Below are 27,721 nucleotides of genomic sequence, written 5' to 3' on the forward strand. Positions count from 1 at the left end.
TCAAAACCAACGACATATATTAAAGTTAACCCCAGATGTCAGATGTTTTATAATTACAGCATCACAAACATAAAAGGCTAAACAATAAAACACATTTCCAAAAACTGTTCAAGTTCCACAGTAGCCATAAACAAACACACAGAGAAAAATCAGAGAAGATTTGAGAAGCGCCGGCTGTGTTTCGTGCTACGAGCGAACAGAAACTGAACTGTTCTCGTTCCAGCAGCTCAATCCAGATGAGTCTGCAAACTTTTGTCCATCAAGGCATTAAAAGATCCTAACATTTAAGTGGATAGTTAAGAGTGACTGTAAAGTAGTTCAGTTGGCCTGTTAATTATAACCTGACAAAGCAGACACACTGTACTGTATGTTGCCCCATTGGTAGTGTGTAAAGTGCAGCAATTTACACAGTATCATACAAAAAAAAAAAACACCACTTCAAATAAAAACATTTGCATATTGCTAACATAAAAGAAAAGTACATACAGAAAATAAAAAATAAAACCCTCTCACAGGGCATTAAATACATGTCGTCAGTAGTCAAAATCTTTGTTGATCAGTTTGATCTCGTTAATGGTGAATCATGGATGTGAACCTGGCTTAGCAAAAAAGAGATATGGATACAAATGGGACGTCAGGCATGTTATAACACACAAACACACGCTTCCTTGTTTACGTTCCGTCAGTGCAGATGATACCATTGCATTCCTGCTCCATTGCAGTAAAATAACAGTAAAACACACACACTTGTTTCCTACAATCCAGCCCATATGCTTTAACATTAGGATGACTGAAGAGGGAGCAATAATGTCAACCCTGATTACCAAACACCATCAGCAGTAAACTCCAACAGGATTCATCATCCTTTGATAAAACACCATTTGTAATCTCAGTTGCACAATCTTTACCTTTCTTTAGTTTCCATTGAGGATTAAAGTAACAATGAAACCTTTTCTGGTTGAAGCAGCATGTCATGTTGCTCTTACATAAATGTCTTATACATATTTAAAGCAAAAATGAAAAACAAACAGATCAGATCAAAGTTTGGTAAATGGAGATGTTTCACTTAAAGGAAAACTGTAACGCCAGGTTTCAAACACAGCACCTCTACCTGTGATTGGTTCACAGCACACATGCAATTTTTGATAGTTTGGAGATGAAAACCTCTTTTGTTTCCTTTCCATTTAAAAAAAAATATCATTCCCAGGTGCTCCCATTGTCACATTAATGTAATATTATTTTCATTTGAAAATGCTCAGCGTTCCGTGCTCAATTATTCTACAATCTAATCTGAGATTGGAGCACAGACAAGAGTTTTTTCTGCTCATCTCAAAATGAAAGAGACTTTATTCATGTCATCTAATCTACTCTACTCTACTTTACTACAAATTTTAAGTCCCTTTTTCTCATCCATACGCCCACCATTTGGTTAAACACAAAAGCTTTTGTTTGATCAATAATTTACACAATTAATAAGTAAAATTCAAAAATCTAAATGTACAGGATGCTTGCCAAAACAAGATATGATGCGTTTGGTCGTTGGTCTAAAATGAGCAAAGAGTTAAAGACCAATTGCCACAATTTCTTTTGGAGAATAGAAGGCAATGCAGTTTTCCAAATGTTGTTTCTAACGTTTAAGTCATTTTTCTGCCGGAAAGCTTCAATCATTTGTTTGTGAAGAATCCAAAATGTGTTTATCCAGCATTTCTCTGCAATTGCCGACTGAAACAAATCAGTCCTGTGAAAAATAACCCAAAGTAAACGTCAGAAACAATCATTTGAAACTGCTTTCCCAGATGATGGACTCATACAGAACACAACCAGCCGTCTATAAATTAAGTTCATTTTCAGATTGATACAAATGATACAAATTCAACTTCCAACAGTAGCAATGTGTTAAGACTTTAAAGAAACTATCTAATCCTACCTAATGCGATACCTAACATACTGCTTCTAATCAATAAAAACAGATTATATCATTGAACACAGCGTAGTGCAGCAGCGCACCACCATGGACTGCATGTAGAGACGTGAAAGCGATTCACAGGCAAATGTTTGTGTCTCTACATTTATGAGAAATGATCTGAAAATGATATTAATATCTTATGGAAATTCAGATATAAGGTTAGAATAAGTCCTGCCTGGGGACACTGTGAGCTTATTGTTGTCGTTTCCCCCTCATGTAAAAGCTGGAATAGAGCAGGAGGAGGAATTTGTGTTGTCAAAATGGACAAAACAGGGTTCACCCCTATAGAGATGCGTCCAGTGGTCCCTGGTCGGGGGATCAGAACAGAGGAGGCATGTTTAGAGGGGGGAACTAAAAAAAAAGCCTGTTTTCACTCAGTGTGTAGAGCATTTTTGAGGTTTCAAAACAGCCCCTAAAATGAAAATAAGAAATGGAAATATGTGTAATATGTAACCTTTAAATTGGTGCCCCACATGTATAATCTCACAAGTTCCTTCTTTCAGTTTCTTTTTTTTTTTTTTTTTACTTTTTAAAATGTTTTCTGTCATATCTGAAGATGTTTGTCACATATCCATTCGAGTTCACTGCTCCATTTGTGCACGTGACTTCCTCTGTCCTAGTCGGTAACGTTATGCAGAGTGTATGAAGATTGTCTTGGCACCTTCCAGACCTTTCAGTTATTTTACCCTCGCATTCTTTCCCAGCAGCCCTTTGTGAAATTAGTTAGATTGTATTTGCTCTATCTATCCTCAGCAAAGAGTTCAACATGGCTTAATATTAAAGATTTCCTAAATACGTCACTGCCATATTGTCTTCTGCCCTCTCAGCATCGTTCAGCCTGACGTAATCAACAAAGATCGCGTGAAAGATCATTAGCTTTCCCCTTTGGAGTCTGGGAGATGTCGTTTAGTTTCTCGCAAATGCATCACGCTGTTGCAATGCAGAGATTTCCAGTCTTTGTCATGTCACAGAATAAAATTCAATTCTCGTTGCCTCCTTGTAGAATCTCATGTTTTCTGCCTTGCTCTAAAAAATGAGGCACAATCATAAATAGTATAATGTTATGTGAAGTTGTATTCGTGTTCAGATCATAGCCTGTTTGTGTTCTCCTCCTTTTCCAGCACTTGACTGTGTGAATGTTCTCTTATGTGCAGTGTGTATGTATGTATGTGTGTGCATGTGTGTGTGTGTGTGTGTCACTCTTTCACCCCTGAGAAGCCGAAGCAGTGAAAGGCCGATGTGCACGTGTGTGTGTGTGTGTGTGTGTGTGTGTGTGTGTGTGTGTGTGTGTGTGTGTGTGTGTGTGTGTGTGTGTTTCCGCGTCTATGTGTGCATCACTCAGTGTTGTTGACACTAACGGACGGTGGAGGGTCCGGGCTGTGTTCTGAGGAAGGAGTCGGGGTCCCTGGGAGTCCAGAGGAGGGCGTCGGCGAGCCAGGAGGCTCCTCAGAGTCTGAGTTCTCTAATGAGAGGTCATCAACCAATGCTCTTCGCCCGCGCAGTGCCAAGGGCAGCGGAGTACGTCTGAAGAGAGAGAGAGAGAGAAATATGAACCCAACAGCAAACCATGGCATTTAACAGGAAACATCAGCCATTTGATTTAAATGTTAAACACATAAGTGTACAAATGTCATGTTATGAAAATACAAATGAATGATACAAAAACAAAGCAAACAATAATCAGAGCACAAAGTGCAAACACATGTACTCTGCTGTATGGGAATCATTCTTTGTGGTTTTTGAATTTTTATCATCATAAATATTATTATAATCTTGTCAACATCAACAATTTATTTATTACTTTTTTTTCATTTTGACCAGCTTTTTTTCCTCTCCATTTTTGTACTCACTTTCAAACAGTGGAGGCACACACAGTCACCACTAGATGACCTCGTTTACTGTGAACTAGAGTAAACAGGAAATGCTCAAACATTTGTGTGTGAGGACAGAAAATCCAGCAGGAAATCTGGTTCAACCATCATTTTGTCATTTTTAGTGAAAATCAAAAATTATGAACTTTAGTTTTGTACACGTGTTTGTATTTTGTGCGTCTGCGCGTGGACCTACTTATCTGGTCTCCATTCAGGGATGCTGAGTGGTGGTGTGACGCAGACAGATGGACAGTGAGTCAGTGTTAGATGGACACAAAAAGATGCAACAAAAGAGCAAAGCAAAACAAATCATAAGTTAATGGAGTCAAATTAAAGCAACATGAGATGATGATGATTCATTCACCTCTTTCACTGAAGGGGGAACACTCACACAGTGACTGATGTAAGCACAGTAAACACACACAAAGTAAACATACCCACACACAGTAAACACACGCACACACAGTGGTTTACCTGAGCTGGCTGCGCAGGGCGCTGATCTCCCTCATCATACTCTGGCTGCTGTCTGTCATCTCCTCCAGCTCTCTCTGCAGCTTCCTCCTCTGGGCGTTGGAGCGAGAGTTCTCCTCCTCCACCTCCTCCAGCTGCCTCTTCAACTGCTTCAGCCGCACCATAGACTTATCCAGCTGAGGGTGGGGAGGGGGTTTGGATGGCAGGAAAGAGGGAAAAAGGGACAGAGGAGTGCAAGGTCGGGGCGAGACATGGGAAGAGAGGAAAGGGGAGAGACAGACACAGAAAAAGCGGGAGATTAATCAGTGAACAGAAGGACTGCTGGGGATCAGGAGGGAGATTAAATCAGCTGATGATGTTTTGGGACGGGGTCAGTGTCTTTGCTTTGGCTGAGGGATTTATTTTGGGGGTAGAATATGACCTCCGGATGACCAGGCGAATGATAGAGGGGGATTAGGATTAGATCAGACTGAGCCGAATAAATCATTTATTTTAGTATGATTTTAACACTCTGTGTGTGTGTGTGTGTGTCCGTGTGACCTGATTATTAAAGTCTCAGTCCTGTGCTGATATCTGAGGTTCACCTGGACTGAATGTTGTTTGCACACATGTGATCCATTTCCGTACCTGCTCTCTGTACTGGTCTGCATGTCTCCTCTCGTCCTCGGCCTGCATCATCACCTCCTTCAGTTTCTTCTCCGTCTTCCTCACCAATTTGTTGGCAATGGCTCGTTCCCTGTGAAAAGAAAAGGTTGTAATCTGCTACTACAGTATGTGGGTCAGGATCAAATCTAAATACAAAATAAAAAAAGATCAAATATGATATGACTTGCTGTAAATGTTATGTATAAATATGATTTTAGGGAGGGTTTGCTAGTTTTCAGGGCAGGACATTACTCACTTTATAGCGTTAAAGCTCTTAATCACAAAAAAAAAATCAATAATATTGTTACAATTTCACAAGTTAATAAATAGTGATCAGGAATATTCATGCTCATATCGACACTTTATCAGTGTGAGCACTACTGTGGGTGCTTGTGTCCTCTCACTGTCTCTCCTGCTCCAGCTGCTCGTCCATGGATTCTATCTTGGCCTCCAGGGCGGCGACACTGAGCTTGTGTTTGCCCCTCACGGCTCCCTCCATCTCCCCCAGGCGAGTCTTCAGCTCCTTGTTCTGCCTCTCCAGGTGCTCCCGGGAAGCCTCCGCCTTCTGGGTCAGAGTCCGCTCTCCCTGCAGCTGTACGGTCATAGTCTCCACCTGGACGACACGCAGAGCAGCAGAGATTAACCCCTTCAGGCCCACAGGCTCACCAGAGGCAGGCAACATTTCCAGTTGAGATCGAGGCGACCCAACACGAGGCAGAATTGTTGGGAAATGTACAACTACTTCACTATTTAAAATAAGGTAGCATTGATATGTTCATATGTTTTTTTTACATTTAATGTTAATTAAATGTATTTATATCCACATGTGTGTGTGTGTACCTGCAGAGCTGTCTTCCTTTGTCTCTCTGTCACGAGCTCAGCGTTGGTCTGCTCCTCCTCCAGCTCCTCCTCCAGCTGAGTGACTCGTGCCTCTAACCTTCGCTTCTCTTCGCTCAGTACAGTCCTGGACACACACACACACACATTTGTCAGCGGTGACACACTTAATTAACACGGTATAATGACACTTGTGATCAAAAGCGATACTAACTTTCCAGAACTGCTGTTGACCATCTCGTCCGCCAGCTCGTCTCTCTCCTGCTGAGCCTGCCTCTTCTGCCTCTCGGACACAGAAAGCTCCTACACACACCAAACAATCATGTTCAGATTAACGCTGAGGTGCAGTTTTCACACGTACACACACAAACAAACGCACACACACACACCTCGGATAGCTGCAGGACTTCCGCTTCCAGGGTTTGCAGTCGCTTCTCGTTGTCTTTGGACTGGGTGATCACGTCGTCCCGAGCCACTCTGGTCTCATCCAGCTCACGAAGCATTTCCTTCATTTGTGCCTGTGACGAATAAAAAGTCATTTGAGAGGGCAGCGCGTGGACGAGCGGAGGAAATAGCTGTGATTGTGTGAGTTTTACCTGCAGCCTCCGTAGCTGCTTCACGCTCTCCTCTTTGCCTCGGCTGGCTGACTCCACCTGGGCCTCCGCCTCCTGCAGCTCCGCATCCAGCTGCTTCTTGGACGATACGGCCTGGGAACGCTGACTCCTCTCCTCCTCCAACTGGATCTCCAACTCCCTCACCTGTGGCGGAGCGAGGAACAGTGTTTAGAGCACTTTGTGGAGATGGCTGAAACGTGTGTGTTCACTCTCCGTCCTCACTGTACCTGTTTGCTGAGGGCCCTCCTCTTCTCCTCGCCCTTCTCCTCGTTGGTGCTGATCTCCCTCTCAAACTGAGCCTTTAGAGCCTGCAGCGTGACCTCCAGCCTCAGCCTCGAGTTCTCCGCCTCCGTCAGCTCTTCCTCCAGTTCCTGCGTCTGAACTCGCAGGTTCTGGGCCTCCGTGTCCAGAGCCCTCCGAGAGCGCTCCAGCTCATGGACCTAACAAAAGCCGGGATAAGATGGTGACTACAGCCTGAGCCCAAAGGAGTCCAATAACAAAAGGAGTCCAGCGAGGTCCCAAGAATAAACAAAGACTCTTACATTCTTGCCAACATCATCCTGCTGGTTGACTAACTGCTCCATTTCCACACGGAGCTGCTTGTTGGACCTCTCTAGCTCCTCCCTCTGGTCCTGGGCCTCCTACATAGAGATACACAGAAACCAATTAAGCACAGCAATCACAGTCTGCTATTTGTCTTTATTGAAGCAAACATTTTTCATGACATTGTGCATACAGTTATAGGATATTTTGGAGGTAATTTTTTAAACAGAAAGAGGGCGAAAAGGAGATAGAGAGAAAGAAGGAAGGTTGTATTATTATTACTATTGTTGTCTTTATACGTAGACCCTGAGGTAGAATAGGCAAAATGAGGTACAAGTAGATTGAAATTGAAATAGCCGGAAGCCACGGCCCGCTGGAGGTTGTGAGAACATGGCACAGTAGTGTGAGCGCAGAGTTCAGGATGGCATCAGTGATGTTGATGCGAGGATCTCATAGGGTAAATATAGTTTTTACAGGATGATGTCAAACAGCAATGTAGGCTAGTACAAATCGCATCATAGGCTGTGGTGAAGAGACAGAGAGAAGAGAGAAACAAGAAGAGGAAATCCCACCCAGAGACCCGACCCAACCCCGCAGTTACACAACCCCCGCATCCATACAACCCCATCATGGCCCGCCTGGGATGTAAAATAAAATGAAAAAATAAAAAGGAACTGTTGGGTGAGAAGAGAGAAATGGTTGCCATCTCTGATAGAACTCATCAGTGTGGCCCCTCATAGTGTACTTTATTTTCTTGAGTTTAAGAAAGTACATTGTATCCTTCAGCCATTGCGAAATAGAGGGAGGGGTGAGGGATTTCCAATGCAGGAGCAGGCGGCGTCTAGCAAGCAGAGAGGTGAACATGACCATATGTGAGGTGTTAAATTGGAGTGAGTCAGATGGGGTGCCGAAGATGGCAATATGAGGGGAGGGTTGAACTTGCATTCCCAATATGGTAGACAGGTATCACAGTGAAGCATGAGTGAGAAATGTCAGCTCTTTAGTTCACCTGCAGGGCTCGGGACAGTGCCAGGAATCGTGTCTCCTTCTCTCGGCTGTCTGCTTCCGCTCTGTCCTTCTCCTCTGCCAGCCGAGCGCTCACAGCCTTCTCCTCTGCCAGGCACTGAGACGGCAAAGTGGAGAAAGGTCAGGGGTCAGGGAGTCAAGAGGGACATTTCCAGACTTGTGCTGCGTTTAAGTGCTCATCAGACCGTAAGGAAATTGTAAACTGAGACATAATATGACCAAAATGTGGTGAAAAAGTCACGATATCACAACATTTATCAGGAGTGGAATTCGCTCTTTCAAATATTTTAGCGCCGAGTCATAAATCTGAATTTTTGCAACATTGTCTCCCAGTTGTAATTACCCAGTTGCCACGGATCTGAACTCTAATTACAGGCTGGAAACGGCTAATTATCATATTCTTCTTTCAAATGATAGCTTTCAACGTGTCACTCTCCAGTGTCTGACCTGGTCAAACTTCTTCTGTCTCTTCTCCAGGGCTGTGCAGTTCTGTCTCTCCCTCTGCAGCGCCAGTGTCATGTCCTCTATCTCCTCCCTCAGCCTCTCCCTCTGCCTCTCCACCCTCTCTTTCTCCTCCTCCTTCTGCCGCTCCCTCTGGGTGGCGCTATCCAGCTCCCTCTGGAGTTTCCTCCGCGTCTCCTCCCCTGATTCCACCGCCGTGTTCACCTCCTCCGACTGTTTACGTATTTCAGCCAGCTGCAGAGAGGGAGGGGGAGGAAGAAGAGGAGGGTAAGTTAATGTCGCAGAATTGTTCGTTTCCATGGTGAACGTGTGCTTAACAGGGGGGAGTTGTAGCGTACCTGCTGAGTGAGAGTCTGTATCTGTCGGTTCAGCTCTTTGGCTCTCTCCTCCTCATCCTCCACTCTTTCCATCAGGCCGTTCCTCTCCTCCTCCAGCGCTCGCACCCTGGAGCTCAGTGCCAGCTTCTGACGCGTCTCCTCCTGCAGCGTTTCCTGGCAGACGGACAGAGGAGAGCGTCAAACAAAGGCTGGCGACACAGATTTGAGTGACCGTTGATCCATATCTACCTTCATGTTTGACTCATTACGAAAAATAAAACTCACAGTGCAAGAATCTTTTTAAAATGTGATGTGGTTCATGAATGTTTAATGGAAAATGTTTGTAATCTTCTTCTTTCTGCATGTATAACCTAATAACTGAGACAGACCAAGCCTGTGTGTGTGTGTGTGTGTGTGTGTGTGTGTGTGTGTGTGTGTGTGTGTATGTGTGTTCATTAAAGTCACCTGTGAATCCCGCAGTTGGCTCTCCAGGCTGCTAACCTCTTTAGACAGACGGAGGGTTTTGTTATCAAAAGATGTCAGATTACCGGACATAGACTCGATCTCACACTAAAGGAGATGAAGGGAGACAAACAGAGTGAAAGAGAGAGAGAGAGAGGGGTTAAAAACAGAAAATCTCCACCACCCAAACCTACAAAGTGACATATTGAATATTGTCTCATACCTGTAGCTTGTGCACTCGCTCCTCCTTCTCCTCTCTCTCTCTGTCGGCCTGGGTCATGCGTGCTGTGACTTCCTGTAGCTGGCCCTCGGCCCTCTTGCGGCCCCTCTCGCTCTCCGTGCGGCTCCCTTGGAGGCTCTTCAGCTCCGAGGTCAAATTCAGCCTCTCCTCCTCCAGCGCCCCCTTGGCCTTCTCCAAAGACTGACGCGCCTGGGAGGGAACACGGACGGATAGGTGAGGGTGCCTGCATGGACATACAGTACATACCTACTGTATGTGTGTGTGTGTGTTCCCCTTACTCTCTTGCTGTTGTCCAGCTGCTCTTGAAGATTGTCTATGGCAGAGCTGTGTTTCACTCTGAGCTCGGACAGCTGGACCTCGTGGCGGCGAGTCTCCTCCTCCACACACCTCTGGAGCTCGCTTAGCTCCGCCTCCCGACGAGACCTGGGCACCAAGGACAAGACTTCTCTCAGTACAAATATAATGAAATTGCACTATAAATATGTGTTACTCTCTCCTTCACATGATCCAAAACCTTTCCTTTGTCAGTTTTTTAAGTCAAAAGTTCCTCCTCCTTCACCTTAACTCCTGCTGGGCGGCCGTGGTGTCCAGGGTGTCCTCCAGCTCCGTCCTCAAAGCCTCCAGCTCCTCTCCCAGGTCTCGTCTCTGTTTCTCCGCCCTTTCCCTCATTCCTCGCTCGTTGTCCACTTCCTCCTTCAGCTCAGACACCTGGGACATGGCTTCTCTCAGCGCCCTCTGAGCCTCCGCACGGCGAGCTCCCTCCTCCTCCAACCTGACACAAACCACACCCTGATGTTATCTTGTTCTATGCAGATGTACACACTGGCTCATTGTATGTCTTGTATGTCCCTCCTCTGTCTCACCGGCCCTGCAGGGTGGTGATCTCCTTCTCCTTCTGAGCCAGACTGCCCCTCAGCTCAGCGGACAGCATGCCCAGGTCGGACAGCTGCTCCTGGGCCTCCTGAGACTCATTCTCCATCCTCCTCCTCCACTTCTCCTGCTCCAAACGGCCCTGCTCCTCACGCTTCAGGCGCTCTGAATACAGAATAAGAGTAAACTTTAAACTGGAATAACAATCAGTCATTAGTTATTAACTCTGTTGCTCCTCCCCCCTGTCACTGTGAGATGTTCCCAGGCAGGCAGAGATGATGTAACACTTTACCCTCCAGGTCTGCAATGACAGCTTCTTGTTTGTTCTTCAGTTTGTTCAGGCTTTTGGTTTTCTCCTCTTCCTCAGTCAGCTGGTCCGTCACCTCACTGAGACGCTCCTCCAACAGCTTCTTCTCCTGCTCAGAGAAAATGGAAATAAAGCGCAACATTGACACATCTATCACTTTGTAAATGTACATAAATACATAGAATATATAATTATGTTTCTGTAAGAGATAATTTAAACAGATGTGTCTACCTTGCCAAATCGTTCTCTCTGCTCCACTGCACTCAGCAGGTCCGTCTCCAGACTCTTCACTTTGGTCTCGAGCGTGACCTTCTCCAGCAGGAGGCGCTGTCGGGCACTTTCCTCCTCCTCTAACTGCTCCTCAAGGTCCTGGTATAGATTGAAAGCAGCAGTTAAACAGAGATGAACAAGGTTATTGTTAAACGTTTTTAGTAGGACCACTGAGTCCCCTCACCTGTACGTTCTGCTGCATCCTCTTCTTCTCATTGGTCAGCTGCACACCCCGCTCCTCCTCTTCCTCAAGTCGACTCTCCAGCTCACCCAGCACATCCTCCAGCTCCTGTTTCCTGCTGGCCAGCCTGGCCCTTATCTCCTCCGCCTCCGCAAACAGCTCGGCCTCTGCCTGCAGCTGGTCAGCCAGCACCGCCTTCTCCTCCACCAGCTAAAATGTGACAGAGAGGAAGAGGAAGAGGAAGAGGAGGAGTGATAAGTGTGTAACTGGGTCATAGCAATTTCGTATTTGTACACAAAGGCAGGTGTGTTTACCTGACAGTGTTTCTTGTCCAGGTCAGTGTAGTCCTGCTCCGCTCGAGTGAGTTTGTCTTTGGCCTTCTGGAGCTCCGACTCCCTGGCTTGGATCTCTTCATCCTGCCGGGTCACCTGCAGCAGCGGCTTCACCTGGTAAGCACACCGCAAAGGTCAGAGGTCAGTGTGGAGGACATTACTTCCTGACTTCTCCTGCTTAGCAACACTGTCCGCTTCTGTTTCATTAACTTCTATCTTAAAAAGTTCCAAATCCTTCCATCTCATCCCATCAGTGCTGATAGTTAGAGACGTGCGTGTTGCATATTTCATGTTTACATTATGATCTCCCTGTGTGTACTGTACCTTGGTAAACAGTCGCCACCACTGCCAGTTCCTGAGTTTGAGGTAGGCAGCACAGTTCCTCTGCATCACCCTGAGAGCGCTCAGCTGCTGCTGCTTCTTCAGGAAGGCTCTGAGCAGCAACAAGCAAAACAAATGCACAACGTTTACATGCAAAACAAACTCTCACTTCGGTCTGTAAGGGGATTATGACACAATTGTGGAGTGAGCCACACGCACGGTGTTGAATGTGTAAAGAATGGTTTCCCCTGTAATGCCCTCTGTGGCCACAAGGGTAGTTTTTTTTCCTTCAGAAATACAGTATTCATTCATTTTACAGTTCACAGATTAATGAGTAGACGAAGGACAAATATGTTGTAATTATCTATCTTTGTGGCCTTCATTATAAAAATGTGACTGTATTATTGATGCTAATTCCAGGCAGGCGTCCCTCAGCTGAGCCAGAAAGCTGTCCATGCGTCGCAGCTCACGAGTCTCATGGACTAAAATATTAATGCTCCTTCATGAGTGAAACACAAAACTGTCTTCTAAACAGAAACTCTACCAGCATTTATGTCTTTTGCGTCCCCAATCCCTCTGGCGTCCTTCAGAGCTACACGTCTACCACATGTAAAGTAGCGTCATAAACCTTCTAACCTGAATAAACCTTTAGTGTCTCTTGTTAAATAATCGTACTTGCGTGCCAGATAGCCTCTGGATGCACTCTGGAAGCGTATGATGGTGTCTGTGATCTTCAGATCCCTCTCCTCCTCCAGGTGAGCCAGGACTCCGGCTCGGAAGAAGACTTTACTCTGGCCCACCCTGAACAGGTTATGATCCAGTTCCAAGGCTCTGATCTGAAGAGGGAAACAGATCAACAGCTGTCGCTCCATCCACCGTTTCAATGAACATCTAGTAAATGTTTATGGCGTCTGAACGATGATTCCCACTCACCATGAGCTCTGATGCCTGTTTGCCATCCATGAAAGTGCGGGGGATAGCATTAGGAGTGAGGATCTCATATCTGGAGGAGAAATGGGTTTGAGTCAGTGACGTGTTTGAGAGACAGAAATGAGACATTAGCAGGTGACAGAGAGAGTGCTTGAAGTTGTGTGTGTGTGTTTGCATTTGAGAGAGAGAGAGAGAGAGAGAAAGAGAGAGATGAGAACAGATGGCTATGCAAGGTATTTGGGTCTGCTGTCCAATCTATCGTTTCTGTGACAGACACACACACACATACCTCTGTCTGAACTCCTGGAATGGGATGCGGTTAGGGAAACCTTGTCTGCAAATACGGATTCCCTCCAGAACGCCATTACACCTCAATTGGTCCAACACCAGGTGGGGCGACAGTTTGCCAGCCTGAGCGAGAGAGAGAGGACAGATGGAGGGACAAGCAGAGAAAAAAAGAATTAGAAGAGATTCAAACAGGACAGACATTCATCTCAGTTTGCTTCAAAGTTGTCCGTCCTCCCATCTCCTCTGTCCCCTGTCCCCTCCTCCCTGTCTCACCCTCTTCTCATGGTTGGGGATGATGCAGCGGAGGAAGTTGGGGTTGGTGTTCCTCAAAGTGGCCATCAGCTTAGTGAGGGACTCCTTATAGAGTTGCCCCACCGTCCGGAACATTCCCTTCTTGGTCTTCATGCTGGAACCTCCGAACGGGAGGGGTGCGCTGTTCTCTCCAGACGACACCTGGTCCAGACCGACTATCCTGTCCACTGAACCCAACACAGGGGACAAATGTCTCAGTATAGGCAATGCTTTTCAATTAGCTGTGGAGAGAAAGGAGTGTTTGCAAGATTTGACTGTTTTATTCTAGGACATGCCACGGCAGAATGATGCACGAGAGCAATTTTCCACGGTATCTTCAGATCCAACATGGAAAGCAGATTTCCAAACTCATCTGCTATTGAGGCTTTGGGCGGAGAGCGAAGTCAGATGGGGGACAAATGGATTTGGAGCTCACTGGAGATGCACCGATGTGTTGTTTGAAGCCAATATCAATATGTTCTCAGCTCAGAAGAGTCTGTTAGACATCTGTCCAAACATCCACATCCAAAACATCCCAAAAACCCTGCGATTTGAGCCTCTAGCTGCCAGTAACCATGGCACGCTGATAGAGCCGCGCATCTCCAGGGCTCGTTCAAGATCACATTTCTGCTCGTTTGTTACTGGTTTGCATGAGAATCGTCTTACCTCCGCCAAGGACGTTAGACACGATCCAGGGAGGAAGACATTAGTCGATGGTAGCGCTGTCATAAGCACTTTTATATTTTGGACAAAGTAACTTTTGATCCGTATGTCATTAAACCTTTTTTTTATTGGATCCGTTTCTGACACACTTTTTTTTTCAGATTTTCTTTTCCAAATCGAGTAAATTGTCAGAAATATTACATGTAGAGAACGTGTGGTCCAAGTCGGTCAAAAGTTTTATCATTATTTCTGGATATTTCTCACCATTTTGATGCCAAATATGAATTTGCACGGCTCAATCATCACTAAGTGTTGTATCACATGAAAGAGTCTAATCTACTCTAATCAAACTTGGCAAACATGTGCAGCCGCTACGCATGCAAACTAAAAAGAAGAAGCATCAATCGACCTGATGGTGGCGCTACAACAACAAAAACCACAGTTACATTTTGTCAACAACTTTGGAACCAGACATGTTATCAATCAAACGTGTGTGAAGTTCATTGACAAAAAGCACAGCGGTCGTATTCACAGCAAAACCTCACTGAGAGATCAAAGAGAGAACAACAGAGCTACAGGTGCGTCTGTAAGGTACCAGAGCTACAGCGCAAACACACAATAATACAATAAAGGGACACACACACACACAAATAAAAATGACACAAAACCACAGCACTGCTACAGCAAACCGGGCAGACAGAAAACAAAAGAGTAATGTGAGCAGAGGTGGGAGGGAGGAATGCAAGCGTGACACACAGAGGAGGAGGGAGACCTACTGTCGGAGCCATTAGCCTGCAGCGTGGCATAGGAGTCAAAGAAGTACACGCGAGGAAGAGTTTGAATGTCTGATGCAGGAAGGCGAAGGAGAGAACGCAGACGGGACGAAAAGAGGAAGGAGCCCAAGTCACCCGGCCGGGTTAGTGGAGAAGGATGAGGGGAAAAGGAGGGAATGAACAGGAAGGAGGAAGAACAGAGAGATGAGACAAAGAAGAAAGAGAGAAACATTTCAAACATTAAACGTTTAGTCTCAGGAAGAGTCGTTATTGTTGTTAATGTGAGGTCTCCTTTTGTTATTTCAGTTGCAAATGCATTAGTCTGATGAAGAGGAGCTTTGCGATGAAGTCTTACCCTCCTTCCAGAGCTCTGAGACAAAATGATCAGAGGACTGATGGAGAAGAGACGCCACGTTGTCATTCAGAGGATCCATGTTCTTCACCAGCCAGTCGTGGGCCTTATAGTCCACCTGTGAGTGAAGAGGGCCCCAAAATGTAACAGCACTTCACATTTTGGTGTTTCTGAAAATAAGAAGTAGAAGCTGTGGAAGAGGAGGAAGAATAATACCTTGCCAGCATAGTGGAGGATGGAGAAGTCGGCTTCCCCGCGTGGTTGCCTCGGCTTGTAGAATTTGGGGTGGGTGCCTTGCTCGCCAGACACCTTCTCCACGAACGAGCGGTCTGTTGCCCGGGGGAACCAGCACTCTTCATCGAGCAGGGCCAGAACGCCGGGGGGGTGAGCCTGACACGACGGATTAAACAACACGGCGGTGGATCAAAGCGTCGGGTGTGGCCACATGAAGGTGTTTGTTGATATTGTCTTATTTGTATGTGTGCGGATGTGCTTAGCTTCAGAAGAGCAACCGGTTCTTACTCAAACAACACTTAAAACACAAATAAACAGTTTCGAGGCAACACAAGGACGAATGTGGCACCTACACTGACATCATCTAACGAGTAATCATATCGTCTCTTCCTGTAAAAACACACCGCTATTGGTTGTGTTTCTGCGGCGACGTACCGGTCTCTCGATGAGGTCAATGCAGGGCTGAAGGTCCAGGCCGAAGTCGATGAAGTTCCACTCGATGCCCTCCCGCTGGTACTCCTCCTGCTCCAGGATGAACATGGTGTGGTTGAAGAGCTGCTGCAGCTTCTCGTTGGTGTAGTTGATGCACAGCTGCTCGAAAGAGTTCAGCTGAGGGGAAAGACAGAAAAGAATCCATCAATCCTATGCGACACATCAGGCAAACACACATTACACTCATTGTTTTGGTTCTAGCCCATTGTGAGAAACTTCCCCTCATCTGTGTCGGGTATCTAAATGCTTCCATATCACATTAACACACCTGGAAGATCTCAAAACCAGCGATGTCCAGGATTCCTATGAAAGAGGCTCCCTGTCTCTGCCTGCGGTCCAGAGCTCTGTTGATCCTGTGGACCAACCATCTGAACAGACGCTCGTATGTCGCCTTGGATAAGGCCTCCACAGCAAAGTCGGCCTAGACAAACAGAGACACGCAGCACACTGATACACTCCACACGGATAGCTGTCAGCTGATCTGTATGAGCAAACTGTCCATGCACACAAAATCCCACCTGCTCTTTAGTTTGGGCCTTTTGCACATATTCCCGTCCCACTTTGATCCTGGGGGTGAGGATGGCCCGGGTGAACTCCAGCACGTTGATGCCCAGCAGGTGGCAGACCTTCTGTGCAGCTGTGTCATCAGGCATGGAGGCCTGGTCGTGGTTCTTCTCTTTCATGAACGTGATATTCCCAAACTGGAGCACAGAGGAGATCACCTTCAACATGGCTGAGGGGCGGGGAGACAGAGAGAGGGAACGTGATCAATAACCAGGCAAACTGTAATCATTAGCAGCCCCCATTTCCTCTCCTATCCAAGTCCATTCCCTCTCTTACACACAGACTCCTCTGGGTTGAAGCCCATAATGGCCACAGAGTCCATGGTCTGGGTGAAGTTGTCTGCATCGCTCTGACCAGGAACTGGGATGGCGCCGCCACTCAGAAAGCGATACTCATCAGCACTTCCTAGGAGCAGTTCAGCTGACACACAGAGAGATGTGTTTAAGAAAAACGATAGTAAACGGCCCAAAATAGTTTGTTTTAGTAATATTTTCAGACCACGTGATTGACTGATCTCCATCTCTCACCTCTTGTGGCTTCTGAAGCTCCACACATCAGCTGGTAAAAGATGTGGAACGTTCTCTCATCTTTGGCCTGACGAGTGGCCCGGGACTTTTCTAGGAGGTCTGGATTTATGGGTCAAGGACAAGAAACCCGAAGGCAGCACAGCAGGGCAATATATCATAAAACTCAAATCACATATTACTCCTGATACTCTGATTGATCATTTGGCCATTAATTAGGAGCAAATACACAGTTCATAAGGTCTCGTTAATAGTGATCTTTAAGGATACAGGTCTCGATGTTGGCACCAACAATGTACCCGGCCACGTCAAAATTAATGCGGATGAATTTACCCTAAAGAAGGAGGAGAACTGGTTTAATGTTTGAGTCCCCTTCTGCAGTAAACACACAGTTGTGCTGTATAAACCATCTAAACTCTTCGTACAAATCTGGAGGAGTTGTCGTTCTTGACAGTCTTTGCGTTGCCGAAGGCCTCCAGTATGGGGTTGGCCTGCAGCAGCTGTCTCTCCAGCTCGCCCTGTGACACACACAAGAGACACAAAATCAGCTTCACAACACACACACACACACACACACACACACAACCAGAGGTGCAGGCATCAACAAGTGCCACATGGAGGCCTGAGAGAGACTTCCACAGGGCCAAAATCCACCGTTTCACCTGCTCTCTGAGGAGTTATGTAAAATGAAAGAATTGGTGACTAACCCATCAAGAGCAGTGACTCAAAATGGTGCATTTTAGAGCCTAAAATAGCAGCAACAAAACCATTCACAGACTCTGGATCAAATGGTTCTCAACCTCAACAACCCAGAAATTCATGGGCCCTCTTTTGTCTTTCACACTTAATGTATTAAAGGTCAATAACAATGATGTCATATAGTTTTGAGTCATATAATGTTGAGTCAATCTCTCTACACTCTTAGTCAGTTGAGAACCACTGTTCTAGAGCAGGAGGGGTGAAGAGAAGCTGCAGCTTTAGATGCGATAACATACACAAGCTGTATATTCACTGATGGAGAGCTGCAGTGCATTATTGAGCATGTCGCATTGCCAGTGCAGCAGCTGTTGTTGCAGCATCAGCAGCAGCAGTGATGAGTATCAAGGGAGCGAGCTAGTGGAGGTGGTTATAAAACTGTTCAGGAATGCCAGCCTGGCAACATTAAAGGCACATACACACACTCACACACACTCACAAATACAATTAATTTTATTGAGATATAACGCACAACAATGTGTGACCACAAGTGTCTGCAATTGTTGACTTACACGCATGAACGTCTCCACACACACACTCCCGCAGACACTCCCTCCATTACACACTCGCACACACCAGATGATGCATACGGTGAAAAACACAGCTCACACCGTTCTACAGGTGTGTAAATACCTGTGGTATTTGAAAGTCAGTGGGAAAGAAGAAGGTGTCTACATGTCCTAAAAATAACCCTTGGCCCATTGGGTATTAAACCAAGAGTGAAATGTGCCACAACCCAGAAAATCAGGCTGCATTCAGAGGGAATACAAGACTGAACACTGCAAAGAATATCATATCAGCCATTTGTGTCTGGGACTGGTGTGTAACTAATGAAATCCAGGTTTCATTTGTTTTGATTCTGGTGTAGTGTTTGCAGGAAGCAGTATGAAATCAATTAATAAGAGATTTTTCCAGTTGTAAGAAAATTTGATTTATAGTGTGAATAACTCAATAACAGACAAAAATGATTTGATACCCCGGAGATTATCTTGCAGTGTGAATAGAAATACGCGACGTAGAGAAAGACACCATCCTCTCTCTGCTTTAAGAGGAATCGTACCAGCTGGAGTAAATATTTCCCACTGCATACAATAAATAAATCCCATGTTGAGAATACAAGTCTAAATACTTTCATACTCACATATTGCACAATCTGAGGAATTGTGTGGTGAAAATAATGAGGTTTCAGGGAGAAGAGGATGGGTGGATGGATGGGTGAACACACGGATGAGATAAACAAAACAAAAAAGGACAAATAAGACAAGAATAATAACAACAGAGAAACACAAACGAGTAAAAAGCAAATATACAGTACGAGACCGGACTGTTATGAGTACAACATCAGTCGGGACAGTTTAAAGGTTTACGGATTCTCTGTGGGTTAGTCAGCAGCATCACAGAGGTCAAACCAGCAGGAAATAGGGCAGAAGAGGAGGAAACAGAACAGGACAGGAGGACAGAGTTAACTCACCCTGTTCACCATAGAACAGCCTCTTGTTAAGGACCTAGAGCCATCCATCTGAGCGTGCGGGAAAGAGAGAAACGAGTGCAGAGAGAAGAAAATCAGGGGGGAAACAAAGAGAAGAGCGGAGAAGATAAGATCTGAGGAGATAAAGAGATGAGAGCTGGCAGAGGAGTGAGAGGAGTCAAACCAAAACACACCGCAAGGAAAGATACGATCATCTTATCAATCAATCAGTATGAATAAATGAACAGTGAATGAAAGGAAGTGCAGACAGATATAGAAATATAGAACTAGATATAGCTATAGAAAGATACAGAAGTAAGATGTGTTTATTACAAGAGTAAACAACCAATGTACAAGTAATCGGCACTTTAAATAAGATATATATGAGTTGAAAAGAGGCCATATTAAGGAATAAACAGTCAGACTGATGGGATTTGCATTGCATGACTATTACTTTCTGGATTTCGTTGCTTAATAAATCCATTTTTGTGAGGTTTGTTATTTTTTTTTACCTTTTTTTAACCTAACCTAACCTTCTAATATGAATACTCCCACAACATCATCAACAGAATAATTCTTCTTTCATAATTCCTTCCCCTGGTACCCAACTTCTCCATCCTAACATCAGCCCGCTCATATTCATACTTTATGTTAATGTGTGACCTTCATTCCCTTTGAGTTTGGTTTTGCGGTCTGCTGGCTTCCCGGTGGCGTACCTGTGAAGGCTCTTTGTTCCTACCCAGAGTTCCGCTCTTATGGGAGGAGGCAACGTGAGCCAAATACTGGATGACTTTCTTGGTGTTCTCCGTTTTCCCTGCTCCAGACTCTCCTCTGTAACACACACACACACCAAGGGCACAGACACACAATAAATACCATTTGCTTTCAAATGTGACTCCCATAAACACATATGGTCTCAATTATGAACGCAACATATAAGCGACGCACAGGAATACCTGGCCAAAAACACATTCATCACCCGAATCAACCACAGAGCCCATGCAGTGCATTTGACAGCCACAGGTCTAAACACAAAGCAGGTGTGACGGATAAACGCTGCAGCTGTATTGTTGATTTTGGGGAAGAAAAAGGGAGAATGGAGCAAAAATTACAGCTCTAAAAGATCTAAAAGCAGACGTCTCATCCCAAATAAGGGATCCGACATGAGACCTAGAGTGGGATCCCTGACAGTGACAGGAAGACGGAACAGCAGAGTGGGATGGCAGCAAAGTCTAATGCAAGCAGCTACTGTGTGCAGACAAGAGGAGGAGGGAAAATCACTTTACACGCCTGGATGCTCAGGTTTGATGATCTGATCCTTCTGTACCTCTGCATGTTTACGTTTACAACAGCAGATACTGTTATGGGCCTGACCCACATGAGCCGTGAGAGGGCAGAGTGGACAATCACAGTGGTTTTACATGGATGGAAGTGTGTGTGTGTAGACACAGAAGGTATCAGCTAAGGGGCAGGGTGATGAACACACAATGACACAATAAAACACAAAAACTACTCACGTGCAGAGGATCGCCTGATCTTCTCTGTCTGTGGAAGAGAGAATGGAAGACATAATGGTGAACGTCATTACCTGAAATTGCCTTTGATTACAAAAAGATATGAAAAACACAATGACATATTAAAGTTTATCTAGAGAGGCGTCTATCAAGGTGTCACTGTCCACTGGCAAGGCTGGACTGATGGACAAACTGTTGTGAGATACTTTGCCAGGCGTTAATTGCTGATTCTATTTAGGAGAGCAGTAGCAGGTGTGTGTAGCTTTGCCTTTCCTCCCTCAATCTCAAACCATTCACCGACTGGCTTGTTTGTTTGTTAGGTGGAATACGCCAAGAGTTCTAAGCCCATTTGGAAGAGCTTGGTGGTGGGGCTTGGCTCAGGGATTTTGAGGCAAATGGAGATGAGGGGCAGATCCAACAATGTATTGTATGAATCTATCCTCTGTTTCTTCTTTCTTTTAATAAAACGTTTCTTTAATCCTTCTACAGCAATGTCAAAGAAAAAAAATCAGGCACGTCCCATCTGGATCTGGGCTCGAGATGATGTTGAATCAGTAACCATGGAAATGGTCTTGACAAGTCTTTAATACTTAATGATATATAATGAAGTCATTTATATCTCTATAAGCCTGTATATTATTAGAATGAGACCAAGTGTGAAAGAGGGGGTTTAAACACAAAACTGAAACATAAACTTCTGACAGCAAGCACACGACTGAAGCATGGGCTCTAAGATACAAATCAAGGAGGAAACACAGGCAAAGGTCCTGTATGGGTGTGATGAGGTTATCACTGTATGCTGCATTTGTGTCTAAAGTCAGTTCCATAGATTAGCTCACGTTACACTGAGCCTCCCACCAGCACTGCAGACAGACTCACATTAGCCGTCTGCCTGGTCGTCTAAGTCTCGACACGCTAGTCACTCCTTCGCTTTAATAATACCTAAAAAAGAAGCAGGTCAACTGGTCTCTCCAGGCTGCCAGACGCCAAACACAGCGGTAGTCAACACGCAAACTGACTGACTGTTTGGATTTCCCGTGTACGCACAAGAATTCATACTGGTCGTGCAGGTTCAGTGCAGCAACACACCTACGAGCCACCCACAGAGGGAGGGAGAGGTGGGAGGGACAGGGGGAGGGAGGGAGGGAGCATGTAGACACAGAGACACAGGGACTCATCGTTCTTGTCCCGTACAGCCAAAGGCACAAACGTTGCTCAATCAAGCCTTGACAGCTTCGAATGGTTGCTGTGATTTCCCTCTTTGTCAGCAGAGACACGTCAGGCACGACGAATGTCTGGTATGTATTGTCGTTACTTGTGTCATAGTGCACTGGCGTTCATCACGGCAACGAAATGCAAGGGATGTGAAGTGATATCTTTGACGTCTTAAAAGGTGCCACACCTAAAACAATGTCCATTCTATAAAACAGCCTCTCGCCCTTTCTTTTACTTTTAACACTTTTGATAACGAGCTTTGTATCAGCAAAGCCGTTACCGCGCCCTCTAGTAAAGCAGCTGATATCACATAGATGGGGTCAGGGGTCACGGATAGTACCTTGTAGCATGCTGCGGTATGCTGCCTCTGATATGGCGTAGATATGTGGGGGCATCTCGTGGCGCTTTTTGCCCCGGTACATCTCCACAATGGACTCTGTGTAGATGGGCAGGTTCTTGTACGGGTTGACCACCACGCAGAAAAGCCCCGAATATGTCTGGAAGATGAGAAACACACACAATAAAACCCATTGACAACAATAATGTTGATTTGTGGTCTCTTTAATCGCTTCCAATTACTGCCTCTTTTGAAATATCGAAACCGTTTCTGCTCGTTTGCACTTACACGCCTGAACTTGACTCGCGGTAGTGCACGAGATCATACATCCTGAATGGTGCTGCGGATACCATTTAATAACTTTCCATTACATTGTTGAGTAGAAGGCATTGCTGTAAACCAGTTGTACAGTGTGTCTTTGTCTGCCTTCAGTACATTACTACATTTGTCATCCTGATAGCTTACCGGGCTGCATGTAAACACAACTCCTTGATTAAACAATACTTCATGCACATTCGGTACTTCAGTCAATCTGATGCATTTTATTCTGAAAGAAGTGCAGCCGGTGTGTAATCAGAGATTCTATTTCATGCTTGTATAAACTCAGGGAGCTGCGGGATTCTTCCTTTATCTCAGCTCCTTTTGTAATACGCCTAACAAAGCTATTCTAACTATCTAGCAAATTACAGATACAGCCGTCAACATTCCGGTATGTCAAAGGTTTTTATTCAATATAATTGCTCTACAATGCTTCGCTAAAATGTGTGGGTGTGTCAGTTCCAGTTGTCACACATCAATGCTATTCCATTCTTATCTGTCTCTCTTAGCGACAGGAAGCCTCATCTACTCCATCCACGCATTTCTGCAGCAGAAACTGGAGACCCCCCTCACCACCGCACACACACGACCAACTTTGTAAAATGACTCCTTACCTCTGTGGCCGTGCCTATCGGTTACACAGGAGATGCCAAAGTGTTCGCCACTAACACAGTGTGTGGCGAGTGTGTGCACCAAGTGCCTCTTGCAAATACTTGCACGTGCTGGAAATGTGTGTGTGTATTGTTTATTGGGAGTATGCTACACTGTGTTCACCTTCTCGTGTGCGTAAAGCTTTGTGCACTCACATAGATCAGGCCCGAGTAGTATCTCTCTCTCAGGTTGTGCAGCACCGAGGCTTCGTTGAGGCACGTGAGGTCGGCCATGTCCTCCACTTTGCTGAAGCGAGGAGGGTTCATCCTCTGCACCTCCTCCCTGGACAGAGTCACCTTCCGCTGGCTGTCTGTGAGCTCCACCTCCACCTCATCGCCCCGCTCTTCCCGGATGCTGGCCGACTGCGAGAGAAGAGCTCGGGATATAAGTTATTGATCACAACGGCAGATTGAGTCCACCTCATCTCATTATCATTGCCCGATTATGGAAAAGTAAACACTGTTTTGGCTTCTGTCCGCTACCAAGAAGCATCGCGTTCTTGGCAGAATCTCACTGAGCTTTAGATCACAAGTGCCATAAACATCAGCACGGGACAAGAATAGATGGTGACAGGAACGGGAGAGATTACTGCTCATGTTCCTCTCATGCCTGGGGGACAGGAAGTGGTGAACTCTGGCCTTGACCAGGTCACAAGACTCTGATCTGCTACACTTTCTTTGTGCTGCGTGACACACACAGCACATCAAATATGCATGTGTGTTTACATGTATGGGTGTGTATTAGTAAGGGATTTCACTTGATTCCCAGAGTATGAAGCTGGAGGAAATAATGTACATCTTTGTTTGTGTGTGTGTGTGTTTATACTGTCTAACTGAGTGTGTCCAACAGTGCCATTCTCAGATCATGAGTGTAAAATGAAGTCAGTGTCTCTGCAATGGCCTCTTTAACATTAGGAGGCTGAAGGAGAGTATTGTTCTATTCATAGAGCTCCATACTAAACCAGTCCAACAGACAGAGCGTGCCTCAGAGATAAGACATCCAATTCATATGTGACAATATGCGCCAACCAAGAAAAATGTGTATTGTGTGAAAGATACAAGCGAGGGGAAGTGGAACTAAACAGCATGATGACAAGAATCCTGTGATCCTCATCAGACCTGCATGTGTTTAAGAACACATGTAGAGGAACTTCTTCAGGAATGGACTCCTGATAAGACGTTCCCAGTTCGATACACCCAAACCCATTCCTGCGTTGCCCTACCTGTTTGACACACCTTCACACACCTGGGGCTAATACAGTAATTTGCTAATGATTAATACTTTATGGGATTATGGGAAACAGGAGATGAAACATGACAGTAAGTGGTAATAATTGTGCATAAATACGAAATGCATCTTGTTCAGCCTTTTTACATAGTACAGTGTAATGCCCTAATGGTGCTTGTTTGAGGCAAGTGCCAGAAAGTCCTCAACCACTGGCTCACCTCAAAGCCATGTTTCTCTGATGGCACCCACACCAGTCTCTTGGCTGCCCAGTCAGCCTGGCTGGCGGCGGAGAACACCACCGCCCCCGGGTTGGAGTTGGGAGAGCCCGGCCCGGGCCCCGCCCCCGACGTCAGGAAGCGGGTGATATCATTGGCACCGCCCCCCGTTGGCCTGGTCATGGTGCTGCTGGCACTGGATGAAGAGAAACAACGGTCAAGAAAAAAGGGGGACAATGAAATGTGAAGTTGTGCTGAGCCATTTTTCGTCACAGGCCAACTGTCGTGTGGGAGGCTGAAAAGTGGAGCAGTGTGTGTGATGTAAAGGGCGGCCAGACAGTGACACTGATGTGATTCTATGTCAGGGCACACACACACACACACACACATGTGCACACACTCAGATGCACACAGCAGATCCCAGAGACGGCCTAACAAACTAAACAATACAGCAAATCAAGAAGAAAAGTCAGGGATGGAGGAAAGATGAGGAGACGGAGGAGTGATGGAAGATACATCAATTGACCGAGTAAACTGACGTGACAGCGTGTAAGGGGGGAGGGAGGGCGAGGAAGAGGGTGGGTTGGATTGGATGGGTTGGTGAACTGAAAGGAACTGAAGGAAAGACCGCATCGCTCAGCAGAGAGATGAAACTGCAGCAAGCCGCGTGATTCCTCCTTCTCTAAGGATCACACAGTGCAGCCAAAACCTCGACTGCCTTAGGGACCAGCAGCCTGCCAGGAACAAGGTGATAGTCGCTACAAGTAGTTACTAGTCTGAGCGGTCGAGCTACACTCTCCACTCAAGAGTGACTTTAGTGCTACAATAGAAGGTTTCTGTGTTTGCTTTGACAACTCAAAATAGACAAATCTGATTCCCTCTGAAGAAGTTTCTTGGAGTAGAACATTGTGACTCTAAACCTGCGCTGAAGCCAGGAGGAGCGAGAGTGAGATGGTTCCAGGCTGCCCACCAGTGACAGCAGCATTGGCAGGGCAAGTTATTCTCCTTCCTCTGCCTCTTCACATGGACCCAGAGAGAAAGATCATTACATTATAACTTCACACACATTAGACAGCTCTTCCAGATTAAAGCACATTAGTTATGAGCCACAGTATCTCAAACCGTTTTCTTAGATTGGCAGGAACATTTATCTAGCGGCAACTGTTTCCTCCTGTGCAGGACTGAGAGCCATCAAGCTGACCTATATGAAGCTGAGTGACAGTACTGCACACACACGCTTGATTGATCAAGTCTATACATTTAGACATCACACAGACTTTTGATCCTAGTTATCTCCGGTGTCCATGTACAGCACATCACATGACATCTGGTCTTTCTATGTCATTATAGCAACACCTTTACACACATCATTGAATATATCTGCTATGACCTGCACTTGTGTATATATGTTTTTATATTACATAGGACCAGTGTACACTATTTATTTATTAAATGGTCCAATACAAACATACTGGATCAGTACACTAATCTAATTGTCTATCTGTCAACACAGACAGACAGACAGACACTGTTCTGTCCTGCCATGTCTCAATGGTGAGGTGTCTCCATACCTCGCCAGGTATGTAATCAGGCCTGATTCCTAGTATACCTCTCTGTCTCACAGCTTGCTAGTCTCTCTGTCCTCATGACAGGGCATAAATCCCAACCCTGCTCTTACCATACCTGTTACTACAATATCACAGTGGGTGTGGAGGAACATGCTAACAAAAGACTAGCCACCACCCAGCCAGTCCCAATGACAACTATGCGATACTACAGTGGCATGAAGCACCTTTGCATAGCTTTTCACAAAGAATGTGGCTAACAAATCTCACAACAATGATGACAATGTGTCACAGATGGGATCTATAATGGCAAAATAGAGAATTTCAATATAGAGTAAGGGAGACAAGAGGTGTAAAGGTAACAACCACCACTGTCATCCATTCATCAACCACTGGTTCTAGACTCGCCTATTCCCAAAATCAGCCCCAACAGGCACAGACGAGGACTTGGCTCACCAAGGCTCCTCAGGGTGCCACAACTGTAGCCTATGATGCTGAGCCACCTCGCAGCCAATAGCTCCCCTAAAGCAAGAGGACCCCGTGTGTGCGGAAGGTCTTTACACACACACACACAGACCTCACATGTTGGTGCATTACAACCTTGACTGACTAGCAGCTGGATGTACCAAAACCTTGAATTAGACGGCTCTACTCCATAGCAACACCCCGGACGCCCAGCAGCAGCACAGACAATATCTCCCGAGTTTGAACTGAGGTCATCAACTGCGGGGGTCGCGTGCTCTGTGCGTGTGTGTGGGTGTCTATGCGTGCTTTACAGGGGTGGGGGAGCTGGTGGGGATGCCTTTTCTTTAGCTGGTGGTGATGATATTGTGGCATCTGCACACAGCTGAGCGGTGACATGATCAGACCCCTGGCCATTATAATTACAATGCGGCTGTACTGCAGCTGTGAAATGAATCCCATATATCCCCTGCATACAGATGCAGCCTATACATTACAAGCATCTAGCTCCAGACAGACCCTGATCAAAGCAACCACACCTTGAACATAAGCACTGAACAATCACTCATGGGCCACAGCCTTTAATTGACTCAGAAAACCGCATACATGCAAATTGGAAATAACAGAGATGTGTTCATTTGAATAAATTTCTAATATCACTATTATTAGAAATCTAACAGCGGGCCTGTTCGTTGTAATAATATGGGGCGAAGTCCTTTATAATACGGCCATCAGACACAGTTTTCCTTCCCCAGACTTCAGGTCATCTCCATGTAAGCGTCTCTAGGAGGCCGTACATAAAGATCGAACCTGATCAGCTTCTTGTCCCCGCACCGTGTCGTATGTAGGCGTTGTGCCACCCGCATTTAGACTAACCTATCGAGGTTAGCCAACCCCACTGAAATATGACACATTTCGCTTACTTCACTGGCTATTTAGGAGTTGGATTAGAGTAAAGGCAATTAAATATCTCACCTTCGGTTCCGCTCTGAGGCTTTAAGAGGCGCTGATGTGTGCGGAGAAACGGAGTGAGGCTGTTTCTAGGGTATTTTCCTGTCTGAGAGGTGTGTAGCCTACCGCATATGCGGCTTTTATCATTGCAGCGCTCACAGCAGAGCCGCACACACTTCTCACTGGGAATAAAAT

At 45.7% G+C, this 27,721-nt stretch overlaps 1 protein-coding gene across 2 annotated transcripts; it reads right to left on the reverse strand.

The window, feature by feature from the left end:
• myh14 (myosin, heavy chain 14, non-muscle) lies at nucleotides 1-27,721 on the reverse strand. Of its 2 annotated transcripts, none has more exons than XM_076154826.1 (45): nucleotides 27,551-27,721; nucleotides 24,552-24,744; nucleotides 23,262-23,468; nucleotides 22,141-22,297; nucleotides 20,589-20,616; nucleotides 19,788-19,902; nucleotides 18,745-18,756; nucleotides 17,273-17,365; nucleotides 17,118-17,181; nucleotides 16,851-16,949; nucleotides 16,600-16,743; nucleotides 16,278-16,492; nucleotides 16,028-16,180; nucleotides 15,703-15,876; nucleotides 15,250-15,423; nucleotides 15,037-15,151; nucleotides 13,228-13,433; nucleotides 12,956-13,077; nucleotides 12,670-12,739; nucleotides 12,412-12,572; nucleotides 11,740-11,848; nucleotides 11,398-11,529; nucleotides 11,087-11,293; nucleotides 10,864-11,001; nucleotides 10,618-10,741; nucleotides 10,319-10,490; nucleotides 10,015-10,227; nucleotides 9,734-9,878; nucleotides 9,438-9,644; nucleotides 9,218-9,322; nucleotides 8,774-8,926; nucleotides 8,421-8,669; nucleotides 7,957-8,070; nucleotides 6,947-7,045; nucleotides 6,632-6,844; nucleotides 6,387-6,548; nucleotides 6,180-6,308; nucleotides 6,005-6,093; nucleotides 5,794-5,917; nucleotides 5,358-5,566; nucleotides 4,936-5,044; nucleotides 4,312-4,484; nucleotides 4,034-4,057; nucleotides 3,255-3,490; nucleotides 1-3,210 (listed from the first exon to the last, which is right to left on the reverse strand). In XM_076154826.1, the coding sequence occupies exons 2-44, from the start codon at nucleotides 24,729-24,731 to the stop codon at nucleotides 3,301-3,303; spliced, it is 6,078 nt and encodes a 2,025-aa protein (XP_076010941.1). In that variant the 5' UTR covers nucleotides 24,732-24,744; nucleotides 27,551-27,721; the 3' UTR covers nucleotides 1-3,210; nucleotides 3,255-3,300. The 2 variants fall into 2 exon arrangements, with proteins under 2 accessions (XP_076010941.1, XP_076010942.1); XM_076154827.1 differs by lacking the exon at nucleotides 1-3,210 and adding an exon at nucleotides 3,817-3,871 and having other exon boundaries at nucleotides 3,351-3,490; nucleotides 27,551-27,720.

The sequence above is a fragment of the Genypterus blacodes genome, unplaced genomic scaffold (assembly GCF_046128005.1).
Source record: "Genypterus blacodes isolate CSIRO-AG114 ecotype Tasmania unplaced genomic scaffold, CSIRO-AGI_Gbla_v1 ptg000063l_1, whole genome shotgun sequence".
In the NCBI taxonomy this organism is placed as follows: domain Eukaryota; kingdom Metazoa; phylum Chordata; class Actinopteri; order Ophidiiformes; family Ophidiidae; genus Genypterus; species Genypterus blacodes.

Coding starts and splice junctions, on each gene's coding strand:
- myh14 (XM_076154826.1), bottom strand. CDS start 24,731: ATGACCAGGCCAACGGGGGGCGGTGCCAATGATATCACCCGCTTCCTG. Junction 9,879..10,014: donor GCCGCCCAGCAGGAGTTAAG/GTGAAGGAGGAG, acceptor CTTGGTGCCCAG/GTCTCGTCGGGAGGCGGAGC. Junction 4,058..4,311: donor GCCCTGCGCAGCCAGCTCAG/GTAAACCACTGT, acceptor ACCACCACTCAG/CATCCCTGAATGGAGACCAG.